Below are 26,123 nucleotides of genomic sequence, written 5' to 3' on the forward strand. Positions count from 1 at the left end.
CCTCACAGCTGGATAACAGAGCTGTTGGAAGCACATGCACACTTAAAAGTCAAGAATATGGGTTGACTGAAAGTTTCCTTTGCTGTGGTGGGGTTTTTTCTGTAAAGAGCTGTGCAGACATCATGCAGAGCAGAGGTACTGATTAGAGACTGGGTGGGACACGCCTGATCTCTCTCTAAGGATATTGTGACACTGTTCTAGACATCCTCTTTGGGGGACTGTGAGTGCTTGATTACTTTTTATAGCTTAGAAATGTAACTTACACAATTGCTTTGAAATTCTGTTACAGCAGAACCACTGCCAAGTTAGTGTTTGCTTAAGGCAAAAGTCAGCGGGGATGATGTGTCGGCATTAGTGGCAGTGCCCAGGAAATGGAACCGGTTGACCCAGTCAAATCAGTGCAGTGAGTAACCTGTAGCTGCTTTCACTTAACAGCCAGAGGCAGTGGTGCCTGTTCTTATGAAACTGCTTGGAGGTGAAAATATTTGCCCATCTTTGGGGGAAGATGGAGAATACATCTGGAAATATATGAGCGCACTGGTACACGAGCGGTGTGATCTCTGCTTAGCATAAGAGAGATCTGTTATCCTGCAGCATTTCTGAGTTACAGCTCAGAGAAATTCTGAGATGCCAAGTGTGGCAACTTGGATGAGCAGCCTCTGCACAGAGCCTAGAGCAGTACAGCAGGAGGTTCATTAGATTATCAAGCCTGCTGTGAAAGTTTAAGAGGGAAAACAAAGTCATCACTGTCTGAATTTGGTGTTTCAACGGTTCTTGACAGTAGCTGTTCAACTTAAAGACAGTAAATACATCCATTCACTCATTCAAGTTCAACCAGAATTAGTTCAGCATCCATATTGCTGTTAACAGTGAGATTTGTGTGTTCATCTCTGGGATGGTTATTTCCTTATCGTGATTTTTGGGGGCTGTGATCATTCCCAGTACAGGGTTATGGTGTCCAAAGTTCCCATCAATCACGTAATTCCTTGGGAAGGGAGGGATTGGTCCAGCCTGCTCAAGTTAACCTTGCTTGGGGCAGGACTTGACAAAGTTTCTCCAGCCTTTGTTGAGCAGAGTTGTAGTATCCAGGTGGGTGGAAGTCCCACAGCCTTGGAGGGCCCATCCAGGATCAGCCCCCGTCAATCCCAGGTGTCCTGGCTCCTTGGGTAGGCAGGGCCACAGCTCAGTGGAGATGGGTTTGCCTAATCCCTGCTACAATACTTGAGCTCCTGGGAGCCTCTTTGGATTAAACATCTGCCAGACTCATGTCCTCAGCCTCAGCTATTAATATGAGGGAGCAGCTCAGGTCTGGAAGCTGATCCTGTTGTGTCTGGCCATAGAAACCCCTGAGTGCTCCAAGGTGAGATCCTCCTCCCTTTGTTTTGCCCTCCTTGTGATGCTGCCAAGATAGTCCTTCTTGTGTCTGCAGAAGAACTGCTGCTGCTGTGTTTAGAGATGCCCTCCAAGTTTACAGAGTGGGGGAAAGGTCATATCCAGCTCCTCCTTACCTGGAAACAGATGTTTGGGACAGCACAGGTTGATTGGCTGTTTGTTTTTGGCTCTGCATCCTGCCACTCTCAGGTGTTCCTCCAACTCTTTTCAGGTTTTATTTTGAAACTAAGAAATTCTAACCATCTTTCTTGCTTCTGTACCCACAAGTAAGAGTACTGCCTACTTACCTTGGCTTCAGCACTGAGATAGCATCCAAATTATCAAGAGAAAAGGAATTTGATGAGGAGGTTGAACTCTTCATCTCATTTAGCATTTGAATCATCAAGTTTCAGGTTAGGAGAACCCAACATCCCTCTGCCTGAGGCTTAACGCTAAGGATTTGGTTTTCCAAACCCCTTCCAAGAACCAGTTAACACACAGACTGACTGACATAAGTTTAAGCCATTTATTACGGTGACATATGAAATCTAGAACAAGTTTGACATTCTCTGCTCTTAAATTTCTGAAGGGTGTTAATGGTACAGCATCATTTAAATGAGCTACTACCAGCTTAAAACCAGTTTTGAGAAAGGTGGAAGACTAGAAACAAGTCCTAAAGAAAGAACATCAATAAATAGATCACCTAGATGTCTTCAGTCATCAGGCTCCAAGACCAAACAAACTTAGCAATAGTTTAAATTACATTTATTTGTAGTGTTTGGCTGTTCACCCCTGTAACAGTCAGGTGAGGAAAGAAAAGAGGAAATTTATTTTAGCAATACAGGAAATAAAACCAGTTTGCAATTAACAGACCATTTAGCAGACTAGAGTCCAAATCTATGTTCTACTGCCTGCAGTTGGGGCTCAATACATTCTTTAAAGCAACAGGTATTTTGACAGTCCTGTTCAGAACTACTGTACTTGCAGTATTTCAGACTAATAACAGAGATGAAGGAGTACCAAGGTCAGATTTTAGCTGAAGACCTCTTGTGGTGTGACTTCACCTGTGAAGCTGAGCTGTCACAGGCAAATCTGTGGGACTGTGAGTCCCCCCCTCCTGCCTCAGTACCAGATTTCAGCCCTGGCAGTTGTCATGTACTGGTCTGCACAGTGCAGAAACAGAGCAGGAGACAGGGCAGGGAAAAGGAAATCAGGAAATATTGTACTAAATAAATGTAATTCGGTGTTTAGCTTCAACACCCCCCATCTCTTAATTCAGGAAGGAGTTTCACCACAGTGACTGTGTTATTCCCTATCCCTTTGACATTCCATGATAAATCACTGCCCTGAGGGTTACAGAACCACATGCCTTTCATTGTTCATGTCATGTTTGCTGCTACATTCAGAATCTATTTGAAGACAAGTGCGAACAAAAAAGCTACAAAAAGCAGTTGATGTTGCTGCACAACAGCCCCATGTCTTAAACTTACAACGATCTGTATAAAAATAGAAATGAGTAAATAGAAAAGCACAACTAAAGAAAAGCTATTTCTCAGTCATTACAGAAGCCAAGACATTCAGCTCCACTGAAAAGTTTCATCACCCCAACTTAAACATCATTTTCACTTCCATTTGTCTCAAATAACCATCATCGTTCCCTCCTCTGCTTCATTTTTTATTTAAGTGTGAGGCCACCACCTGGTCCACAGAAGAGCAGAAGTGAGTGACAGGACCCACCAGGACTCTGTCCCATCTCTGTGCTGCAACTTCAAACCACATGGCACTTCCTTTACTGAGGAAGTAGTTGTAGCAAAGGTACCTTACAGAGAAGGGACTTAAAACAAGAAAAATAACAGTCTGAGGAGTATTAAGTAGGAATAAAAGTATCCTGGGGTGAGAAATGCCTTGCAAGTCACAAGAACCATCTACCCAAGGAGTACCATTAGAAAAGCTTTCTAACAAAACTATAAATATTTTTTTTAATGCCATCAATCATACTGATAAAATCATCACTAAGTGTCACTGTTCAGGCACAGTGCCTTCATAAATACATTCAGGAGCACTTGTAGGCAAACGTGAATTCTGGAACTTGACATTCTGCAGTGTCCAACTTGTTTCTGCATTAATTTTTCCATTAATTTGGTGATTTTTGGACAGCATTCAAAGTTTGAACACATATCAATCCATTAAAACAGTGATTGGAAAATACAACAAGATATGTACTTCATGTGATTTCTTTTCTAGTTTTGTCTACACTAACAAAATAGAGTAACTGTAATTCTTTCAAGATCAGAAAAATATTCCAAGCTGCAGCATTTGACAGTCTGTAAACACAAGCAGGGTCCATTTCACTCGGGATCTTGTGCAGCTGCTTCTTCTTTCTGTTCACTTGCTGCTTCTTCCTCTGGTTTCTCTGGAGCAGTGGTTAATGAGCTCTCAGAGCTGTTCACGAGCAGCTTTAATTCTTGGTTATCAGGATCAGTTCCTAGAGTTGTTTTTGAAGAAATTTCATGTGGAAGAGGAAAAGAAGGTAAAGGTGGAATTGAAGGCAGTAGGTCATCCAGCTCTGGCTGCTTGACTGAGCCTTCAGAATACAGGGTTATATCTTCAGGGGCCAAAGCTGTGGCATGTTCTGGGAAATGGAAATGGTTTTGTAAGAAAATAAAAACAGGCAAGTAACAAGCAACACCCCTGGTTACCCTAGAAAAATCAGCCTGAATGAGACACCTTGTACAGGCACATAAACAGATTCACAACTGTCAAATACATGGGCTGCATTTACTCAGTTCTCCCCAAATCCAGGAACTCTGATGGTGCACACAGGTTTTTAAAAGACCACGAACCTTTGGGTCTGTTGTGTTCTTACTGTTACTGTTATTCTGTGTTGCAACTCTTACAGTCACCCTACCTTTTGGAAGGGAAAGGCAGGCATCCTGTGAATATATTTATTTCTTTTACACAGAAAAGTGTGTTGGGTTTGCATGGCCAGGTTTTGGTAGTAAGGGGCTACAGGGGTGGCTTCTGTGAGAAGCTGCCAGAAGGTTCCCCCATGTCCAAGGGAGTCAGTGCCAGCAAGCTCCAAGGCCGAGCCCATCAGTGTCAGTGCCAGCACCTCTGGGATAATGTATGTAAGAAGGGGGAAAAATTCCCACTGCAAAACAGCAGCCAGAGAGAGGAATGAGGATATGCAAGAGAAACAACTCTGCAGACTCCTGGGTCAGTGCAGAAGGAGGGGCAGGAGGTACCCCAGGCATCAGAGCAGAGATGCCCCTGCAGCCCCTGGTGCAGCCCATGGAAGCTGTGGGGAAGCAGCAGAGATCCACTGCAGCCCGTGGAGGAGCCCGTGCCTGGAGCAGGGGGATGCCCAGTGGAGGCTGTGACCCGGGGAAGCCTGTGCTGGAGCAGGGTCCTGGCAGGACCCCTCACGGGGGACCCAGGCTGGAGCAGTCTGTTCCTGAAGGACTGCACCCCACGGAAGGGACTCTTGCTGGAACAGTTCCTGAAGAACTAGAGCCTGTGGGAAGGACCCACATTGAAGAGCTGGATCTCTGTGGGAAGGACCCCATGCTGGAGCAAGGGCAGAGTGTGAGGAGCTCCCCCACTGGGGAGGAAGGAGCAGCAGAGACCTGAACTGACTGCAGCCCCCATTCCCAGTCCCCCTGTGCCTCTGGCAGGAGGAGATGGAAAATCTGTGAGTAAAATTGAGCCCAGGAAGAGGGGGGGGGGGAGAGGGGAAGCGTTTTTAAGATTTCAGTTTATTTCTTGCCATCCTCCTCTGATTTGTTTGGTAAGAAATTAAACTAATTTCCCCAAGTTGAGTCTGTTTTGCCCATGACAGCACCTGGAGAGGGATCTCTCCCTGCCCTTATCTCAACCCATGAGGCTTTCACTGGATTTTTTCTCCCCTGCCCAGCTGAAGACAGAGAGTGACAGAGCAACTTAGTGGGCACCTGGTGTCCAGCCAGAGTCAGCCACCACAAAAAGACAATATTAAGATGACTAACTAAAAAACTTCGGTTTTGCTTTACAACTGTGGTACAAAAATTCATTTACACTGCTTTTAGAAATACCTACTTTTAAAGTCAGTTTAATCAATGTTTTCATTTAAAGAAAAAGACACACTTTCTATAATCTTACAAGAAAAGCCCATTAGTTTTTGTCCATTTCTACACCTGATTTCTGCTACTTTTTCCATCTGATTTTTGCCTGTCCTTTCTGATTTTTATTAAAATTCGCTTATTTCCAGAAAGGGTGAAAATGTTGAGCGGGTATGAGCTGGTGCAATTCCAGAAATAAAGGAAGCCTTTAATGCACTTACCAAAATACGTAGAGGCTTCATCGTTTGACATTAATTTTTCAGGGCCTGCGGAAGCACCTGCTGCTGGCGTGTTGAAGGAGGCAGATGGGGACATGCTGGACACTTCTGTTAAGCTAGTGAGCTCAGAAAATGAAATACCAGACATATCTAGAAATCCTGAAGGAGAAAGCAAATATTACATCACTTTTTTAGATACAACACAAAATTCTAGATTAAAAAAAGACAAGTTATATCCAGACTAAAGTCAGTGAAGTCCCCTCCCTGCTAAATGCAAATAAACTTAACTTATGTGGTACCTCAATTCTACAGCTCTGAAATCCAGGGAAGTCAAAAATTTCAAGGAAAACAACCACCAATGCTCACAGTTCTACATTTAAGTCTCAAGCTTGTATATTCATTTCTTTAGATGTCCTCTAAAGAATTGCTGAAAAACCACCTAAGAAAATATACCTGGATCCATAACTCTCTGGAGAGGGGGAGGAGGAGAAAGTGAGCTTTCTGGTGAATAACCACTCATTTCTTGATCTCTGGAATGATCCAAGTTCATGACTGTTTCAGAGCTTTCACTCTGAGAGGTAGGTGCCAACAGTGGAGTCTGGAATAAGACAGTAAGAAGGAAAAACATCTTTTTACATTGAAAGCTTCACCTGAAGCCAACCTTCCTATGAAAGCATCCTGCCTGTTTCCAGATACACCAATTCAGAGAGAATCTGTGATGCTGAAATTGAAAGCCAAACACCAATTAGGACATCAAAGTGTTCCAGTTCAGCTTTTAAAGCCAGTATGTTCTTAGAAGAACAGTCCATGCTCAGTTCTTGTAGGTGTTTTTTTTCCTAGTGCGGTAAGTGTTCTTCTAATGTCATTCTCATTGACTGGTACAGCTGTAGTATAGAGCATGCAAGTCTTGAAAATAGAAAGAAAATACCTGGCAAAAATTTGTATCAGCCAACACTGGTGATCTCACACCTGCTCAGCACCCTCAGCTCTCACTTTCCCTTCACCCAACTCCATTTCATTCAAGCAAAATTAAACACTGTATTCCAATACACTGTGTTACCGACGCTCCAAAAAAGTAGAACATTTTCAAACTCCAGAGAACATGCCAGAGATTGGCATTTATTTCTTACCTACCTCTGTGTAACCATTAGTGGATGGTACAGAAGTTCCAGCTTCTAGTGAGGGTGAAGGTGGTTTGCTTTCTGGCTTTTTCTTTGATGTTATGGATTGTGTTGGAATTCTGTGCAAATAGCCATATCCAATACCACATCCTAAGCTGTACAAGACAAGTAAATCAAGACTTAAAAAACAAGGTGTTCTTAACAAAACTAGTGTTTTAAATTTTGACTCTTCACAACAAGAAGAGTTTGTGTCTTTCATCTATAGCACAAAATACCTACCTGCAAGAGTCATTTCACTTACAGTACTCAGAGAACGCTGTGCAGTTGACTTTTAAAAATACACAGCTTAGCTTTCAGTTGATTGGGTTTATATCTTTACAGAATATATCATCTGACCTGATGTGGGTTTGGTTCTTGCTTTAGCTCAGTGTTTGACTATGAGTATGAAGACAGTGAATCTGCTAATGGGGAACTCAACACAGGGTTTTTGCCATTTGATTCAGCTCAAAAGGATTAGATCCAGGACGTGCCCAACTCCTAGTTCTAAGCTTTTTTTTTTTATGAAGAGATTAACAGTTTTGTGTGATAAGTGTAAGGAAACAAGGCTTAACTTGAAAACAACAAGCTGCAATTGATAGTAATAATACTCTTAACAGGATCTCATTTACAGCAAGTATATAACCTGTCTTCAAGTGACTGTCCAGAGATCAGTACCTTCCTTCTCCACCCCAAGCTCCATTGGGAGTCACAACTACCTCTCGAATGGAATCTGCTTCAGTGTTATAAACCATCAGCTTCAGCGGCTTCCCCTCATGGGATTCAATCAGGGAAAAGAAATCCTCTGACTAGGAAAAAAAAAAAAGGAAAGACAAAGTTAATAAACTCACATGTGCAAGACAAGGAGCTGGAAGCAAGTCAGCATTTTACATAGTTATTTACTTCAACATGAGACATTAAAAACCCAGAGCCAGAAAGCTCACTGGTGTAGTTTGATCTTTAATGGCAACTTCTTGTTATTGTCACATTAAAAAGACAGATAATGTTTACCTCAACAATAAAGCATCTGTCATAAATACCAACCTCCCCAAATCCCCAAACACCATCCCCATACGTTTGATGTACACAGAATTAGATTTATGAAAAAACAAACCCTAGAACATACACAAAGGCAATCAGTCCCTACTGGAATGCACCCTACCTCCTGGAGAATCTGATCAGATCCAACAACGTAGTCAGTGTAGGGCTGTAGACCAGCCAGAGCTGCAGGAGATGCAGGTTCAACATCCTGTGAAAGAATGACAGTTGTCATCTGCACGGGCAGCAGGATAAACCACCCTGAGATCAAAAGGGAAAGCTAACTCCAAAAACAGCAGAAGGAAAGAACATTTTGTTTATGGGATAAAACAGAAGTCCTTGAATAGTCTATGTCTAGGTGTGACATCTTGTAAAACGTGCTGAATAAGAAAGACCAAGATGCTACCAATTTAAAATAAGATACTCCAAAGATGTGGAGAAGTTGCATTTATTTAAACAATCAGAAACATAACAAACAGTCTTTCCTTTTCAGTTCTGCCTCTAATTTTAAAATAAATTTGTGGTGCTTTTTGTAACATTAATTTAATGGAATTTAGCCAACACAGAGACACCAATCAAGCCAGAATGTTTTTGCTTTTGACATTGATTCTTCAACAAAAAAAAAAACCTTCCCATCTACACTATTGGGTCTGGTTGGGATGGAGTTATTTCTGTCACAGCGACAGGCAACACCGACAGACACCTACTCCTTGTCCCTACTGAAATAGCTCAAACCTTCAAGACTCTGCTCCCTTCCTCTGTGTGATTTCAGCACTGTACTTTACATAAAAGTTACTTCTAAATATTACACTGTAAAGCAAGGTTGTATGAACACTGACAAGCCACCAAAGAATTCTCTCTCACCAAAACATGCCACACGTGTTCATTGGCTCCCTGGAAGCTGCAGAACCTCACGCTGGCTCCAAGAAGGCCTTGTCCTCCCCACATGTTACTGGGGATCACCTCCACCTCTCTTATTTTCATTGTTTTGATATTATACACCTCCAGCTTCACTGCTTTCTCAGCATTTGCCTTCAGCAGGTCTTTCAACATATTGTTTTCCTTATTCTGTAGAGCACAGAAAGAGATACAGGATTAGATTAACATTATTCCCAGCTGCACCTGTAACATATGCCACATCTCAGGCAGAATTTGAATACAAAGAACCAAACCCATCAAAGTTTAGACTCTGTGGTTCACAAACAGTCCCAGCAGTTCAATTTTCTTTTATTAGAAAGCAGTTAGTGCTGTCAGCACATGTCCCTTTACATAAGTAATTGCTGTTATTCCATTTCATCACTTGCATGAAATGCTTCACAACTGCTATTAAGTAATACCAGCAACATGAGATGTCAACTGTGTACTCTAACAATGAGCAGCAACATTTCACTTCATGTCTCTGAGCCCTTCAAAGTCACTGCAAACTGACTGTGAAAGGACAGACTATTTGGGAACAGCTGACAGAACTGTCATCGTGTCTGTCATGTTAAAAAGATTAAATGATCTTCCACCACAATCACCATTACAACGAGCACTTCCAAAAAGACATCTCTGCTCATAAAAGCAAGACAAACTTAAGGAATTCAGCTTGTATGGGGTTAGGGTGAAGCATACAGGCAAAGCTCTGAGCCTGTTAAATAAACAAACAAAAGAAACCCAACCAAACCCCAAAAAACCCCACCAAACCAGAACTCAGCTCTTCTCTCACAACTCAACCTATTGAGTTCTTGGTCCCAAAAGTATAAGTAGACAGGCTACGGTTCTTTTTCAGGTTTTATCAAATGCTGAAACAAGTTTGTTTAAACAAATGTTGAGCTCTTACTATTGACTCACCAGTTCAATATTCACCTTGTGGCAAAAAATACGTAGGAATGAGTAATAACATAAACATTGCGTCAACCTGCTAAGAAGTTAAGGTGAGTAAGGGCATAAATAAGACCCTTTCCTCAAATTTGGATCCAGCCAGAGAAGAGACTTTGAACACCAGCAAATTTTACTTTATTTTTAGTGCCACATACAATGTGAAAAGCCTTCTTTACTGTGACAGTTTTGGCTTCTACTTTTTAATCAACACAACACCCATAGTTCATGCAGGGAAGAAAAAAAAAACCAACATTAAAATCATTTGAGACTTACAAGCCTTGTGTGTCCAATGGCAATGATGAAATCAAAGAAAGGTTCCAGTCCTCCTTGTTGAGCTGGGGAGTTTTCTTGAACCTGAAAAACATACATTTTATTATTATTAAACACTGATCTCTAGTTACATAAGTAAAAGTGTTAATCTTTACACAGTTCCATATTTACTTTTGAGTTGAACCAGAGATAAGATGCCAAACGACAGATTTCAGGAAGCAATCCACAACTGTGAACTAAGTTTTATAAACTATGAGCAACAGGTGTTCAAATTAAGCTGTAAAAAGCAGGTTTTTAACCCCATAGAAAACACAAATATTGTGATTCAGTGTTCACAGCCTGGAATTTAAATACCGAATAGTTTGGAGAAAGGTTTAGTTCTCGAAGTGCTGCTTCAGGATTTTCTTCCATACTTCTAACAGCCTGAGAACATTGAAATCCCCACTTTGAGCAGAGCTGTTTTTCCATAAACACAATTTACACTTGGGTTCCCACAGTTTCCAGCCCACTGGAACAGGAACACTTAGATGAGCACACTACAAACGCTGCCTCAGCACAGGTACTGGTCAAGGAAACTGCCACCACTCACAAAGGATTCCTAAGAAATAAGAGCTGCAGCACCTCGATTTCATTATAACCAAGCTGTCACAAGACAGGTGCAATAAATATAGAGAACACTTATTAAAATGCATTCACACCAAGATAAACTTCACCATGAGTTACACAGTGCTTGGTATGTACAAATTCTGTGAGAGGCCACCCCCTTCCAAGGTACACTAAGAAAGCAACAGGATGTTAAGGAACCACTGCAAACGTGCTGACAAGCTTGCACTGATTTTAACTTTACTTTTTGTTATCTCAGCAGCCCTTAACCTCATATATTTGACTACTGAGGCACACCTCAAAGTTTAAGCATCAAGTTACAACCCAGGCATCATCTAAACTGAGAAGCTCATTGCTAGGAAAGTTTAACTACCATATCTTATATTTGGTCTATACAATATATACAGCACCAAGCTGCTGTATTGGGGTTTTTTTAATAGATGAAGTGTATTGGTATTGGGGCTTTTGCTGGCAGAAGTGTCTGTAAGTTATGAAATACATCAATAAAATAGCTTTATATTTTATATATATTTATATATATTTACATATATTATTGTTTTATAGTTATAAAATAATAGCATAGTTACTTCAGCAAAAGCTTTTAAAGCAAAACTAAGAATAAAAATCATGCTTTATTATTAAACAGTCAAGACTGAGCACAGTAACCACAACTGGAGTAGGAAGTATTAACTTTCATCACAACCCTAAACTGCAAACAGACAGCTTTATACTGAACCAAAGGTTAAAAATGTTTACATACAAATTCTAAGTAATGTTCAAGGAGCCTTAGAATGAAACCATCACGTTACATAATGTCCAGGATGAAAATGTACAAAAGAAGAAGCATGTGAAAGTTACTACAGAGCTCAGGACGTTGGTGTTCGGGTGTCTAAGAGCCACACAGGTTCCCACAGGGAGCTGGGAGCTGCAAAAAATCCTGCTGCACTTGGTTTTCAAAATGACCCAGCATCAAGAGCTGCATGAATTCCCTGGAGAAAAGAGAAATTACTTTGTCTTCTGCAGACTGCTGGTCACCAAAATCATCCTCCAGTACAGAAACCTGAGCAGTGTCCTGCACTCAGCATGAAAGGAGGACCAACATTCATTTCTGACGGAGCAGGCTCAGTTCAGGAGACTGACACGAGCAGATACAGAGCAGCAGTACCCCAAACACACCTCGTGACACTGAGAAACATAAACTGGGATGATGCGTAAAGCAGCACGTGGCAACAACACTTCCACTCTGATTCCAGCAAGGGAGAGCACCCACTAAACGAAATGATAACTCGTTTAACAGCTGTTATCAGCAACACCTCTGTCTGTCCTGAAACGCCGGGATACGCATTTACACCAGTGTGTGTGCAGACAGTGCTGGATATACAGGAGTCAAAACAAACTCGCAAATACATCCAACGCCGGGGGGAGGCTGGAGCAGGAATTAACCTCCGGACAAGATGCTGTGAAGATCCACAGAAAAGGGAGGAGGGAGAGAGGGAAAAGGAGAAGGGAGAGGGGGAAAGAAAGGCGCAGGTAGAGGGGGGAAGAAAGTAGCGGGGAGGAGGGGAAAGAAAGGAGCAGGGAGAGGGGGAAAGAAAGGAGCAGGGAGAGGGGGAAAGGAACCGGGAAGGAGGGAAAAGGAGTAGGGAAGGAGAGGAGCAAGGAGAGAAGGGAGAGAAGGAGGGGAACGGGGGAGAGGGGAACAGGGGGAGGAGGAAGCAGGGAGAAAGAGGAGCAGAGAGAGAGGGGAGTAGGGACAGAGAGAGGGCTAGATTCCTCTTAAAATTACTCCAAATTTCCCCACAGCAGCCCCGCAGGCTCCCCCGGGCTGTCCCGCACCAGGACCCGGCGGGTCGCGGCATCCGCGGGCACCGAGAGCGGCGCGGCCGCCCCGCCCCTGCCGGCGTGGCAGCTCCCGGGAGGGGGCCGACAGGTGGGAGCCGCGGAGCCTCAGCCCCCGCAGGCCGGCGGGCGAGCGGGACGCCCCCGCACCCGCCCCAGCGCCCCTCGCGGCCCTCCCGCCCTCCCTCCGTTCCGCTGGCCCGGCGGCGGTCGTCTCACCCCGTGCACGTGGAAGCCCTCGGCGCCGCCGCCGGGGCCCTCGGAGCTGGAGCCCAACCCCATGGCCGCGGCACCGCCACGGACCCGCTCGGACCCGGCCGGACCCTCAGGCGGCGGCGGCGGCTCCGAGCATCGCCCTCGCGCCGCTCCCGCAGGCCTGAGCAAGCGAGCGCCGAGCGCGGGGCCGGCGCACGGCGGGGCGAGGTAGGAGCTCAGCTCCACTCCGCGCCCTGGCGCGCGACGGCGGGGAACGCCCCCTAGCGACGGGGGCGTGGCCGGGAAAGCGAGGCGTTGCCGTGATAGGCGGGGCCAGGGCTGAGGGGGTGGGGCCAGTGTGAGGGGCGGGGGGAGCGGCTGAACCGTAAAATTGAAAAACGACAGCAACAAAAAGAAAATCACAAAATCGCAGAGTCTCAGGATTGCTTAGGCTGGAAAAGAGCTCTGAAATCAGCGAGTCCAACCTCTGACCGAACACCGGCGTGTCAACCAGACCGTGGCACTCAGTGCCACGTCCAGGCTTTCCTTAAACACCTCCAGGGGCAGTGACACCTCCGTGGGCAGCCCATTACAATATCTAATCACCCTTTCTGCTTCCTGTGAAGAAGTTCTTCCTGATGTCCAACCTAAACATCCCCTGCCGCAGCTTAAGACCATAAAAAAAAGGAAAAAAAAAAACAAACACACAAACCCAAACTGGTTCACTACCGTTTCCGCTACTGTTCTCATTCTTACGGCCTTTAAAAATCACCCCCCTGTTAGTATAACCCACGAAGAGATTATTGTTAATATTTTACCAATACCTACTTCGCATACGCATTTCTAAAGAGCGCGTGTTTCTCTTCGTCTCCGTAGGCACATATCTGGTGTTGTGCTCTAGAACGGTGTTTCCACCAGCTGAGACGATTTTTAGCATTAAGAGGTGAAGAAGCAAATCAATGGCCCAGTGTTGTTTTTCAAGGCACAGGGGTTATGTGGGTGATCACCAAGAGGTGGTGGTATTTCACACCCCCCCCCCCGAAATTTCATGCCTGTGTTTTACTTGGGATGAATTCTTCTGATTCTGCCTCCAGCTCGCTAATGGAAAAGTTCTGAGAGTTTTCAAAGTAGCAGTAATAATTTGAAGCGTTATTGTATTATTATAGATAAAGTGCCAGTTTTATTTCCTGCGTGGGTAATTTCATTTCAGGTATAAAAGCATCCATTTCAGTAAAACTCCTTGGTAGCGCTGCTCTCACCTCCAAAACGTCATTTTTCCAAAGGATCCATCCACATAATTTCTGTGGTTCAAGTGTGATGCATAAAGACATAAGAGAAAAAGAGCTGCTTCTCCATCCTCTGCCTTTGCTTCCAAGTGAAACTCTTAATTTCCCTGTTGCTTCAGTAGCTAATTATGCATGAAAGCCACACACACTGGCTTATTTTTCTCCAAAGAAAGATCTAGATATTCTCAGGAGCCTCTTTAAGTAACTTTTTCTTGGAGTTGTCTCTGAGCTGTGACTGCAGATCTGTGCAGCACATTTATTGAGCAGATGGCAGAAGTGCATGTAAGCATTCAGGAAAAAATAAAATTGTGCCAAACGTTTTTCTGTGGGTTTTTTTTTCTGTGTAAATTTAGGAACCTTACCACATAGTTGTATTTTTTCTTAAACTGCTTTTCTCCCCCATATTTTTTATAACAGGTGAGCCAATGAAGAACTGTAGTGTGGGCGGTGTAATTGTGTTTCTACAAATAGAAATGAGAAATGTTTCTTCAGTCATACCAAAAGAAGATGCCAGAGAAGAGAGTCTGATCCCAGACTATAAAATTAGCTCTTTGGAAATATAAGATCATAGCAAAAAAACAATATATACAGGAATTCTTTGCATTTGTGTTTACCATGGAAGGCAATGAAGAGGTTCCCATCCCCAAACCTTTCTTTGCATCTGTCTCTTGTCAAGGTGGAGGTCAAAAAGCCCATAAAGAGACAAGACGGACAGTAAACTTGCAGGAATAGGTGATACTTTCCCAATTTCTTTGGAGGAACAGGGGAATGAGATAGCACAGCACAAGAAGTTGCACTGAACTGCTTAAAGCACATTGGCTGCAGGGGAGTGGAAAGTACCAAATGCCTTGCTTTTTGGAAGGAATTCTAGTACAAATCTGAAGGGGGGGTCTGTAAGTCTCAACAAAGTAATAGAAGCTATAATAAATAATATTTTTTTCCTGGATGTCTGAGTATTACATTCTTGGGAAGAGGTCACGTGACCCTGATAAGGGGATATCCCATCTCACACATCTATTGCAGTTCCTAAAGGTGTTAACAAACACACAGAAAGAAGTGATCTTGTTGCTTAGATTTAAAAAAAGAAAAAAAGCTTTATCAGGTTTTTTTTAAGGAAACTAAGCAGCAATACTGTAAGATGTATTTACTTCAATGAGTGGTTAAAAGATAATAGATGTTAGAAACCAATGATCACTGAATGGAAAGAACATCCAAAGAGTGATAAAAAAACCCCAGGCATTGCTTTTCTTCATGTTCTAAAAGCCCTGGAAAGAGAGATAAGCAGTGAGATGACAAAAGGTGTAAAAATATAGATAAGGTGGTCTTTTTTTTCCCCCTGTGCTTTTACATCTTACTTGTCAGAAGTTCCAACAGTTTGAAACTTGGCATTGCATTAGCCCGGTGTTTCATGCTATTATTCAGGTTAAATTAGGAGTTGTAGTATGAAAGAAATCTAGGGGTGATTTGATAGATGTGGGTATGTTTTAAGTTTAATTTACTAAATAGACTAGTACAAAAATTAGTGTTGCTGTCACTAAAGTTACTGAAAAAATCTAATCTGCTCTGGACCACTCTTTTGCATCAGTTTTGTTTATTTAGAAAAATACTTTAGTTCCTTTTTATTCAACACTTAAGCAGTGCTTCCATATGAAATTTGTCAGCTTACCCAAAGCTCGGAGACTTTAATAAATTATTAAAGAGCAGCATTGCATAGCAGAATCTGTAGTGACACATTGTGTACTCTCGTGAAGAGAAATCAAGTTTTGTTTTCATGTGGATCCTTGAAGAGGATTCCGTGCTACACTAAAGATTTACTTTGAGTGTTGTGTGGGTGTTTCTAGAACGGCGGCGCAAGAGTATTTCAGACTCTAGAGGAGAACACCAACTAGTAGCTACTTCTTCTGCAAGAGGTAATAAATTTTAGAAATACAAAAATCCTGAAAGACATGGAACACTCACAGCTCACACAGGAGTGACCCAAGGTTCAGCAGTGGGGACTGAGATGAAGTTCTGTCCAAGGTCATGGAAGATTTACATTCTGTGTCAGGGTAGAATTCCATATTACTTTTCAGTGTCCCTGTTTTCAAAAATGATTAATTTTTTTAAGATATACTTTCTAAAGAAGAAAACTTACTACTATTTTACTACCCAATCTGCAAATGCTGAACAATTTTGATTTCAGATTTGACAGATTTGACACAATCTGTCAAAATCTGAAAAAATATGTGTGTTTCAGGATTAGGAGGCTTTTTTTCATTTGACTGCTTTTGCTATTACACGACTTTTCAAAATTTAACACATTTAGCACATTTTTCTCTGAATGTTTATTTCTAGATTGTTAAGGTGGTTTAAAGCTGGAAAATAAAAGAAGCAGGAAGAACGCAGAGACTAATGAATTATATTTTGCAGGAATGTTTTTATGGCTAACGGATAAAAATGATGAAGGACTTGACAGAAAGCTAGAAATGTCTCCTGGATCTAGGGAAGGAGTGTATCAATGGCATTTCACCCATAGCAAGGCAGAAGTCCTCACTATTAAAAAAGTAAAATGAGATCATCAGACTTTTATCAAAATATAAGAATGTATAAATATGCAAAAAATTAATGTATACTGTACAGATTATAATTATTCAGATTCCATTTCTTGTTTACTATATAATCTGGGATAATTAAATTATTTTATATTTTTGGTGGATATTTTTACATTATTCCAAAACATTTTCTAATGAGCAAGATTTTTTTTTTTTTTTCCGCAGTGGGAAAATAAAATAATGGTTGGGGTAAAACTGTTTCATCAAGTCTACTTACATTTGTTTGTAACTTTGGAATGACTTTGATGTAGTTATATGCCAGAGGCAAGGAGCCTGGAATTAAAAGGCTTTCTGAACAGGTCTTACAGACTGTTCCACTAAGAGGCAAATCCTGACCAACTGACAAAAAGGTCCAAGAGGATTTTCCAGCCTCTTCTTCCTGTGATTATTCTTTCCTCATTAGTTGTGTTGTACAGGAAACAGTTGCATTAAAAAAAGTTTCTGAAAAGAGAAAAAGGAGACTGTCTGGTCCCACGTGACACTGAACAAAGGTGACATGTTCGTGTCATGAAAACTGGCTACTCCATAACTGGTGGGTGAAAATCGTTGTCAAGTTTCTGAATAAATACTTTTTGAAATCTTACTTTTTAAATTTTGTTCCGTTCACTGTGTATTAGACAGTGAAAATATGATTGTATTATTGTTAATAAATGTCTGAGAGCTATATTTTAGGCATTCTTTGAAATACTTTGTCAACGGAGGATTTTCATTTTATAATAAATTCAGTAAATTATAAAAAACAGCTAATTGGTAATGCAAGGTTAAAACCATAAAAACTGGCAGATCATAAGAAATATAGTATGATTGTTAAAGTGCTTTAAGTCACTACAAATACTGCAGTGTTATGGCATTTCCACACAATGATATCTCTATGAGGACTTCGCTTTTGCAGATTCTGTTTTTTAAAAGAAATGTCATTTATCATTCACTGTAATAGAACTAAAACAATATAATACAGAACTGGCAGATTTTGCAGAGAACTGTAAACTTTAAATGATTACTTTTCAAAGCTCTTTCTATGCTTAGCAATTACAGCTTGCCTGCAACATCAGTCTTTTCTAAAGGCTGTTATGTAAATGTGAAATGTGTGCTGACTGTTCTACATTTAGACATGTAGATACAGTTTGAAAAGCTGCAGCTGAATTAGTTGTAGATTCCTTTTTTCTCAATCAGTGAAGAAAAACAGGCAACTCTTGGCTGTAGCTCTTATTAAAGATTTTGCGTGTCCAGTGTACAAGTAATTGTTCAGTGTGGCAGAAGGGCTGTGTGTGAATAAAGATCTTTAGCCTCTTTCCAAACTGTTTTCTGTAGAATTTGTCAGAAATTATAAAGGAATAACCATTCAAACTTTCTAAAGGGTAAATGTTTTTAAATATTAACTGCCTGAACTCAGCAAGGTTCAGAAGTAAGCTTGCAAAATAGAGGAAGTTCCATGAATGAGCTTAATTAGTTCAATTAAGAATGATGAAAAAAGTTAATGGAAGATTAGTTCTTTGCCACTGTCGATACAAAATCTTTGTATAATAGTAGGCCTATGATAAATTTTAAGATGAGCAAAGAAGTTGACCCTAAACAAGCATTAATGTTTTGGTAAAAATAATTGGAGGTAAGAACTAAACATTACTAAGGATAGATTACAGAAATTCAATATTCAAAATTAAGTGGCAGAGCATCTAGTAGATCAAATCTCTTTAAAATGCATTTTCTTAAGGAAATTCATTTCCTCTTGAACTTTTGCAGTTGATTTGCAGGACCTTTATCGTCCTGAAAAAATGGGATCTTTTTCAATCTTTTAAAGATGCTGAACTTTCTTCAAAAGATGCCCTTTGTTACCTGATCTGTTTTGAACAAAGTGGACTTGCTGTTGAGTTGGAAGCTACTTGACGGCAGAATCATTGTCCTTGGTGGAATGGTGCTGACTAGGGTGGTCAGGTCAACATTAAGATCTCTATATAGTGCCTACAGGCCTAATTAATTTGCTTAAACACAGGTTTTCAGTGGCAGCTGAGATGCCTCAGGGTACTTGAGAACCTGAACAAGGCTGTTTGTTGTTACACATGAATGATGTGATGCTGGTGCCTTTCTGGAACAGGTGGTAAAGCTCATCCACAGTGGTATTATCCGCTTCACTGGCAAATATTAATAAAACTGTCAAGACCTCCAGTCACATTTATTTATACCTCTTGGAAGGCATACAGGGGATGCTCATAAATGGGAATTCTGAAAGCAGTTGTTTCCCTAACAGTGATAAGACAACATCTTCATATATACCTCATACATAAACTATTTAAATTATCATCACCTTGTTAACAGTATCACCTCTTCAGAACCTGTAAAGAATTGAATCTTTTATAAAGACAGATATTTGTACATTTAAAAGTTGCCAGGCAGAGACAAGGGTTCAGGATTTTGTGGATTTTGCTGTACTACAATGTTTCAAGCTCCCTGTTGTATTTACAAGAGAGAATTTTCTTTTAATATAAATAACATATTGATGCTCACTGGTAAAGAGAGTTTTGGTGTTTCCAAAGCTCTAGAGTGCTAAATTCAGTATAGCTGTGTTTAAAAGTCTTTCTTATTACTGAGGCTTGCAGAGACTAAGCAGTTTACTCTTTTGTGTCCATTACTGTACCAGTGCTATCAGAACTGCTCGGGTTGGTAGGCAAAGGTATTTCCTGTACAAACAGAGCCCTTGGAAATCTTCCAGCATTTAAGCTGTGCTGCTGGATGCAGAAGCAGCTTAGCTGGGTTGATAGCAGTGGGGCAGTAATGCAGCCACCAGCACACTGAAATAACTTGAATAGTGTTTGGATTCAGTCACTTCCAAGCTTCGGAAGTGAATGAGTCTCCCACAGAATGGTCAAGGTCACAAGAGATGTTGGAGGTCACCTTGTCCAACCCAAGGGCTCAAGCAGGGGCTGCCTAGAGCCAGTTTCCCTGGGCCATGTCAGACTGTCAGCCCTGTGAAGATGTGTCAGATACTCTGGGGGACTTATAAGCCTTTATAAGCCTATGTTTAAGTGACTGAGTCACTCCATAGGGATAAAGAGTATGAGCTGATTAACTCTTTAGGCTTCAGCCTCCTTATTATCATCATAGCCCATTTACTGGACTTGTTCCAGTCCATGAATGTTTTTTCTTGCACTGGGGAGCCCAGAACTGGACAGACCAATGCAGGAATGCATTGCAACAGCTGCTGGATGCAGAGGGGGAATTGCTTCCCTTGACCTGCTGGCTGCACTTCAGCTGATTCAGCCCAACACATGGCTGGCTTTATTTGCTGCAGGGCCTCACTGCTGACTCGTGTCCAATTTGTTGTTCACCAGGACTCCCAGATCCTTTTCTGCAGAGCTGCTCTCCACCCAGTCACTGAATTGAGATCTCTGGTTTGGACCAGAAAAAGGCAGTTTCAAGGCAGATGTCTGCTCCTCAGTGGATGCCCAAACAACACACAGACATAAAAGAAACTGCTCTGAAAAACCGTCAGAAATTGTTGCAATTGTAATTTCATTTTCAGAAATCTCTCTTTGTTGTTGCTGCAGGTTTTTGAACTACAACAGAGAACATTGAAACATGATCCTTTGGGGCAACCAGGCTCAATTTCTTCTGAGCAGAAGCTGGCAGCACTGATTATTGTCCAGCACCATCAGAATCAGAAGGACTGTGTACAAGCTGCTGAAAGATATAAAAGATATAAAATATATAAAAGTTCATTAACATACGCTCCAACAATAGAGAATGTATTTTTTAAAATCTCAATCAACCTCTCATTCATAATTTCTATATTCAAGGTGAGAGTAATTGTTCTTTTGGTGTCACGTCCTCAAAAAATATAGAAAAGTTAATATTTATTGATTTTTCAAAACCATAGAATTACCAGGGGGGAATTCTTAAATCACATTCCTCACATTAGAATGGAATAAAAGCCAAACAGGAACACAAACATAAAAAGAAAATCCACCCACGCTAGCCACTTTTGTCCTTATTTATCTATTCAAAAAAATGTATCAAATTGAAAAACATTTAAAAATTCATATGTAATACAGTAAATCATCAGAAGAGAGCATCTTATTACAAATGCAAAAATTGGGTCACACTTAACAAAAAGGAAAATTGCTCAGGTATGGTTTTCTACTTGCAGCAAAAGCCAGTTCTTAAAGACCATAAAGTATTGGTTTGGAAAAACTCCCATTTACATTTGTGAATGTTTGATTCTCAGGGCCATTAACTGGCAGAAAATTGCACTGAATTAAGTATGAATTCAATCTACACTTTTACTGAGAATTAATGATATGCAACATATCACAAGCTTTAATGTCTTGCAAGCAAGCACATGCAGTTTCATTTAAATAGAACAGCTATGAACATTTTCCAGGATTGCTCTGATTTTCAAAGAGTGGCCATCTCCTTATTATTGTACTTGACTTCCTTTGTGTTTCCTCTAGTTGTTTATTCATGACAGAAATTATGTTAGCCCTGCCACTTCAGATAATTAATGATGCACAAGAAAAATCAGCAAAGAATATCCTTGGCTGATTATTCATAATTACTCGGATACTGCAATAGTTGTGCTAATGGGGAAATCTATCTTTGATTTAATTATAAAAGTAGATTGAAATTGCTTTGGAAAAAATTGATTTGCTCTGTTTCTGTCTTCTGTGACAGAACTCAGGAGAGAGAAAATTAGAGGCTCTTGATATTTATTACAATTGTTATCTAAATACTTCTTTTTTAATTACTTCTTATTTTCTCAGATAATAATGAAGTTGGCTTATTTTAATTTGGATGATTGATTGTCAAGATGGAATAACTGTTCCCCAGTCTACACATCAGCTTGCTATTTTTACATAAAAGTACTAATCAGGAAATTGCTTCATGAGATAGGTTGGCATCACTAGTGTTTTTTCAGAAAAAGTCATAGAAAAGAAGTAAAGCAATGAAATTATGAAAATCAGAGATCTGTATCCCCTAAATACAGTCTTTGTAGGACAGAAAAAAATATTCATTCAATATATATAGAAGAAATCTTTGGGGTTTGTGAGTAATTGTCACCAAAGTGGTGACACTGATCCATGACAACCAACAGTGGGTTTGGAACTCTCTCTTCCTAGAAAGTGGAAATGTCCCACATGCTTTTGGGACAGTATTAGTTATTTTATTATGTATTCTGATAGTATTTAAAGTAAAAAAAAAAATTGAACATTGTTTAATGCCTGCTCATATGTAGGGCTTTTTATTTGTAAACCTCCTTTTATTTTTACAAGCTTTTGGCAGATCTCATGATCAGAAATCAGAAGTATGAACAATCAATAAACCTTTACCAGAATGTTGTGGGGAAAATCACAGGTATATAACATTAAATAAGATTGAAGGTTTTTTGTTGATTCAGATTTTCACTCCAAGTTTTATAAAACTTAATCATGACAGTGTGAAAATTGTTTTCTTAATTCCACCAAAAGAAATTTCCTCTTGAGAGTAAAATCCAGGATTTTATAGGAATTTCTGTAGTGTAACATTAGAGTATGAATAGCTCTGACAGTTTTGGAAGAGCTTTCTTCTTCTAGAAGCTGGAGATGCCAGCAGCATCTGGATCCTTTTTGGTTCTGTGGCTCTGCCATTATTTCTTTTAAAAACCTTACCCTTTTCCCAAGAGATAAGCAGTATTGCTGTATCTGATTAATTACAGACACAAACCAAAACAAAATAAAGTCTGCATGATTTAAGTCAATATTTAAATTTTTCCAGATTTGAAATCATCAAAGTTTTTGTAAGATAGAGATAAAATGTACTTTATTGCTTTATAATTTTTGTGTAACTATTCAACCTCGGAAAGATGAGTTGATTTGCTGAGAAAACATATTAACCTTAATAAAACTACATTTTTCTTTGAAGTTATGAATAAACAATAATTTTTGGAATCTGGCTATAACTACTTCAAAAGGACTCTTCTGCTGGTAAGGCATGCAAAAGAATATTTGTGGATTTTGGATTTTCAGAGCAAAACCTCTGTGCGGTTTGTGCGACTGCTTTAAAGCTCAGTTTGTAACCCAAATTGTTTGTAACTGGAGTCTGTTTACATCTTTACTATTTTCTTTTTGTTTGCCCCAGAGTAGGTCTCTATAGGTGAAGGTGACTGGGATGTGTGTGAAGACACAGTAGAGAGTATCTGTCACAGATCTTTCAGCCTGCACAGGACTGTGTTTGGAGCACTGAATGAAAATAACAGTAAAATTTTCATTATTTAGATGTGCAATACTTTTTACTTCTGAGCATTGGTGTCTATTTACAAATTCAAAGCCCCTCAGGAACTTGCTGTGCTGAAATGGGAAGGTTGTACTGTTCCCCTGTCTTGCTTCTTGCCACATGGTCTCACCTGCCTCTTTGCAGAGAGCCTGAAAATCATCCAGTTCTGCACCTGCCCGATTCAGCTTTCCAAACCAACAGAGAAACAACCAGCAAAAATAGGAATATATTTTCCCCTGGTGTTAGTGAATCAAATCATTTTACCATGTGAGAGGAAAAGTTCCAGAGCTCAAGGCAAGTGAAGAATTTGGTGCCAGGAATAGAGTGATAACAAGTCACTTCTTTTTGTGGGAACAAGCTGTTAGAGCAGCTCAGCCGTGTCTGTAACATTACCCTTGGCACAGCTGATCATCACTTCTGAGCTATGTAAATACCTGTAATGGAGAGCCCACAAGCCAATGCCCTAATGCTCCTCTGACAAATTATCCTCGCCAGCTCGCTGCCAGCCCTCAAAGGGCTGGTTCCTTCCAGAGCATGGTTGTTAAAAGAAATGCTGTTCTTTATCAATATTGCTCTCTATTTTATTTGCCATCATCACCACAGTGCAGGTGCCTCTTTGTGGATGGTGTTAAACAGCACAGCCAACATCTGGCACGACCCATCGATTCTCTTGCTCACTGCTCAACAAAGGGAGCTTTGTGCATTTAGTAGAGCTCAGGGGTTTGCTACGATCTCAGGGTGAGAGTGGGAGCATCAGTTTGGAGATTTAAGGAAAAAGTTTGGAGAAATGTAGGCATCTGTGTCCCAGAGAGAGATCTGAACTGGCAGCTTTCCAGCAACACATGCCATTGACAGAGTTTACATTTATTTAATGCCCAGCAAAAGTACTTCATTAATTGCAGAAGCACTCCTTGTCTAAGCATGTATTCAGAAACAAGGTATTTAAGCAGTCATGATTCAAAGTAAGGGTTGTGGTACTTCGGGAGAAGTAAACAAACTCATTCTCCTCCAAGGCTAACTTCTCCCTTGGCATAGTTTGTGTGGTTGGTGCTTGATTTGTCTCTTTTTTAAATGGTTGATTTTACATTAATCTGTGCATCAGAACTGGCAAACACATGATCTGTTAAAACTGTAAGAACTTTGAAGCTAAAAATGGCATATGAAGGATGGCATATGTATGAGAAAACCTGTACATCCATTGATATATTATAAAAAGTCAAACGTCTATCTGAAGAAATCCATACACTTAGAGTTTATAAGTTTTTAAGATGTACACTTACGCAAATATTTCCAAATTTACTTTTTCTAAAGAGACTCTTCTTTTTCATGGCACTTTATGTAGGTAAATACGGAAACTTCACTCTAAGATTGGTCACTCTTTCCAAATAGGCACGTGGACAATCTGATCAAGCTCTGAGGTAATTTGGCAAAGTTGGAAAGGACAGTGACTGGGGCCAGAGAGTTATGAACAGTATGATTCAGATTTGTCTAAATCTTCTTGGGCTTTGGCTCTTCATGTGCCACATGACCACAACTTTTCTGACAGACTGTTTATAACTTATGGAAGTGATTTTTCTGCTCTGGTGAACTTAGCCACTCCTTCCATTGTTTGGGATAAGACTACATTCCTGAGAAATGCTTTTGTCTCTACCAAATCCAAGACTTCTACTGTAGGGCTGTGTAAAAGGTAGATTGGCTGCTGTCTTGAAGTTTTCCTGTGCATTTTCATTTAATTGTCAAGTACAGCACCCTTTTGTAGGGTCCTTTTTCAATGCTTAAACCAAGTTCTTACACTTTGAAAAGGATTAATTTGATTCACCACTTCCAGCAAGTTATCCCTTTATTCTCCAGGGAGAGAACAATGTGCCACTGCCGCCTCAACCCCTTTAAAGCTCACAGTGTTCTCCCACCTTCAGTCACTGTGAGCTCTTCAAGAACAGCATGAACCTATTAGAAGTGGGCAGCACTGACAGTACCACTGTGCTTTGTGCTTGAGGACCTTGGCATGGCCTTTAGCACCAAAACAAGCAGTTTGAGTCTTTGTTCGAGATGTCAAAGCCATCCTCTCTTTTCTTTCCATTCCCATCTTTCTGCATCAGTATATGTTCAGTGAAAAGCTGTCAGGTCTGTTACTCCAGACCAGTAGGTGTTTAGCATCATACCCTGGAGTTGTACAATTCAGTTCTCCTGCAGTCCTTTTCCTTGAATTTCTCAGGGCAGGAAGGAGATTCCAATCAGAACCTGCCTCCACCGCAGGTGAACATCTTACCTTCAAATATCAAAACCCATCTGAAAATATTTCAGGGCCAAAGTTCTTAATAACTATTTGCTGCTATTAAAGAACAGAGAAGGCTGGGAAATTGCTAAGGATTTGAGGATCTTGAACACAGTATTTCAAAAACTGTTAATAAAGTTTGCCATTGGTAATTGTCATTAGGATACTGGCTTACTATCTTCTGGTCTCAGTCAAGTAAATTTTATTTGTTTATTAGTCAGAACGATAACCAGTAGAGAGCTCTGTTGCCCAACTGCTTTGCAGCATCCAGACTTTTCAAAAAGGTGATATTGCTCATATTGAGGGTGAAAAGATTAATTGCTTCACTTTGCATCAGCAGCAGGCTGACAAAGGAGACATCTGGACAGAGTTTCAGATGATGAAAAAAAATCATTTTATTAGTAAACCAAATGGGTGGTACCCATTATTTATTCCTGGGTCTTGCTGGCAAGACATATCTCACGTCCATGGGGTTAAACTCTTTCATCTCTAAATCCATTTGTGTGCAACCCAATTGAGTGTTTGAATTGTTTCTGGCCTAAAATATGCACTAAAATGTGACCAAGCATTGTCTGGGACTGTGGTGGCTCACATGGGGCAAAACCACACCAGGAATTGTGTAAACAGTTTCACAATACAAACAGCAGAAAGAAATGCCAAGCCCTAACCTCTGGTGCAGTTAAGTTGTTGATGTAGAAGGAGCTCTGGATCTGAAGACACATGTGGAAAAGTTCCCTTTGAGTCAACCAAACCTCTGGAGTTCTGGCTTTGGCTTGGGCTTGCTGATATTGCGGATGGAAAGCATGGAGTTGGTCAGTGTACCAGCTCTCCTGACCCCTTCATCAGTTGTCGCTTCTGTAGAAAGTCCAGAGTTTTATTTGTCACTGGGAAAACATCTTTGCTACCCTGTTTAATATTCACTCTTGACTTCTTGCCTGGTTGGAAGGTTCATCCCAGTGATCTGAAAACTCAAAGTTTGTCATGCCTGGGAATATCCCAAGGCCCTCCCTGGAGAAGATCCATCAGCCATACATAGCAACAGGTGTAGTGTCAGTGCTATAGTATCAATAGATAAGA

At 40.8% G+C, this 26,123-nt stretch overlaps 1 protein-coding gene across 1 annotated transcript; it reads right to left on the bottom strand.

Moving 5' to 3' along the window:
• Window positions 1-1,883: 1,883 nt before the first annotated feature.
• Window positions 1,884-12,838, bottom strand: GORASP1 (golgi reassembly stacking protein 1). Its single transcript, XM_064638958.1, has 9 exons — window positions 12,676-12,838; window positions 10,018-10,098; window positions 8,746-8,949; window positions 8,006-8,092; window positions 7,522-7,652; window positions 6,821-6,962; window positions 6,140-6,284; window positions 5,690-5,845; window positions 1,884-4,003 (listed from the first exon to the last, which is right to left on the bottom strand). The coding sequence occupies exons 1-9, from the start codon at window positions 12,736-12,738 to the stop codon at window positions 3,720-3,722; spliced, it is 1,293 nt and encodes a 430-aa protein (XP_064495028.1). The 5' UTR covers window positions 12,739-12,838; the 3' UTR covers window positions 1,884-3,719.
• Window positions 12,839-26,123: the final 13,285 nt, after the last annotated feature.

This window comes from Pseudopipra pipra, chromosome 1 (assembly GCF_036250125.1).
Source record: "Pseudopipra pipra isolate bDixPip1 chromosome 1, bDixPip1.hap1, whole genome shotgun sequence".
Classification (NCBI taxonomy): domain Eukaryota; kingdom Metazoa; phylum Chordata; class Aves; order Passeriformes; family Pipridae; genus Pseudopipra; species Pseudopipra pipra.

Coding starts and splice junctions, on each gene's coding strand:
- GORASP1 (XM_064638958.1), bottom strand. CDS start 12,738: ATGGGGTTGGGCTCCAGCTCCGAGGGCCCCGGCGGCGGCGCCGAGGGC. Junction 6,963..7,521: donor GCTTGGGGTGGAGAAGGAAG/GTACTGATCTCT, acceptor TGTCTTGTACAG/CTTAGGATGTGGTATTGGAT. Junction 5,846..6,139: donor CCAGAGAGTTATGGATCCAG/GTATATTTTCTT, acceptor TTTCTCCTTCAG/GATTTCTAGATATGTCTGGT.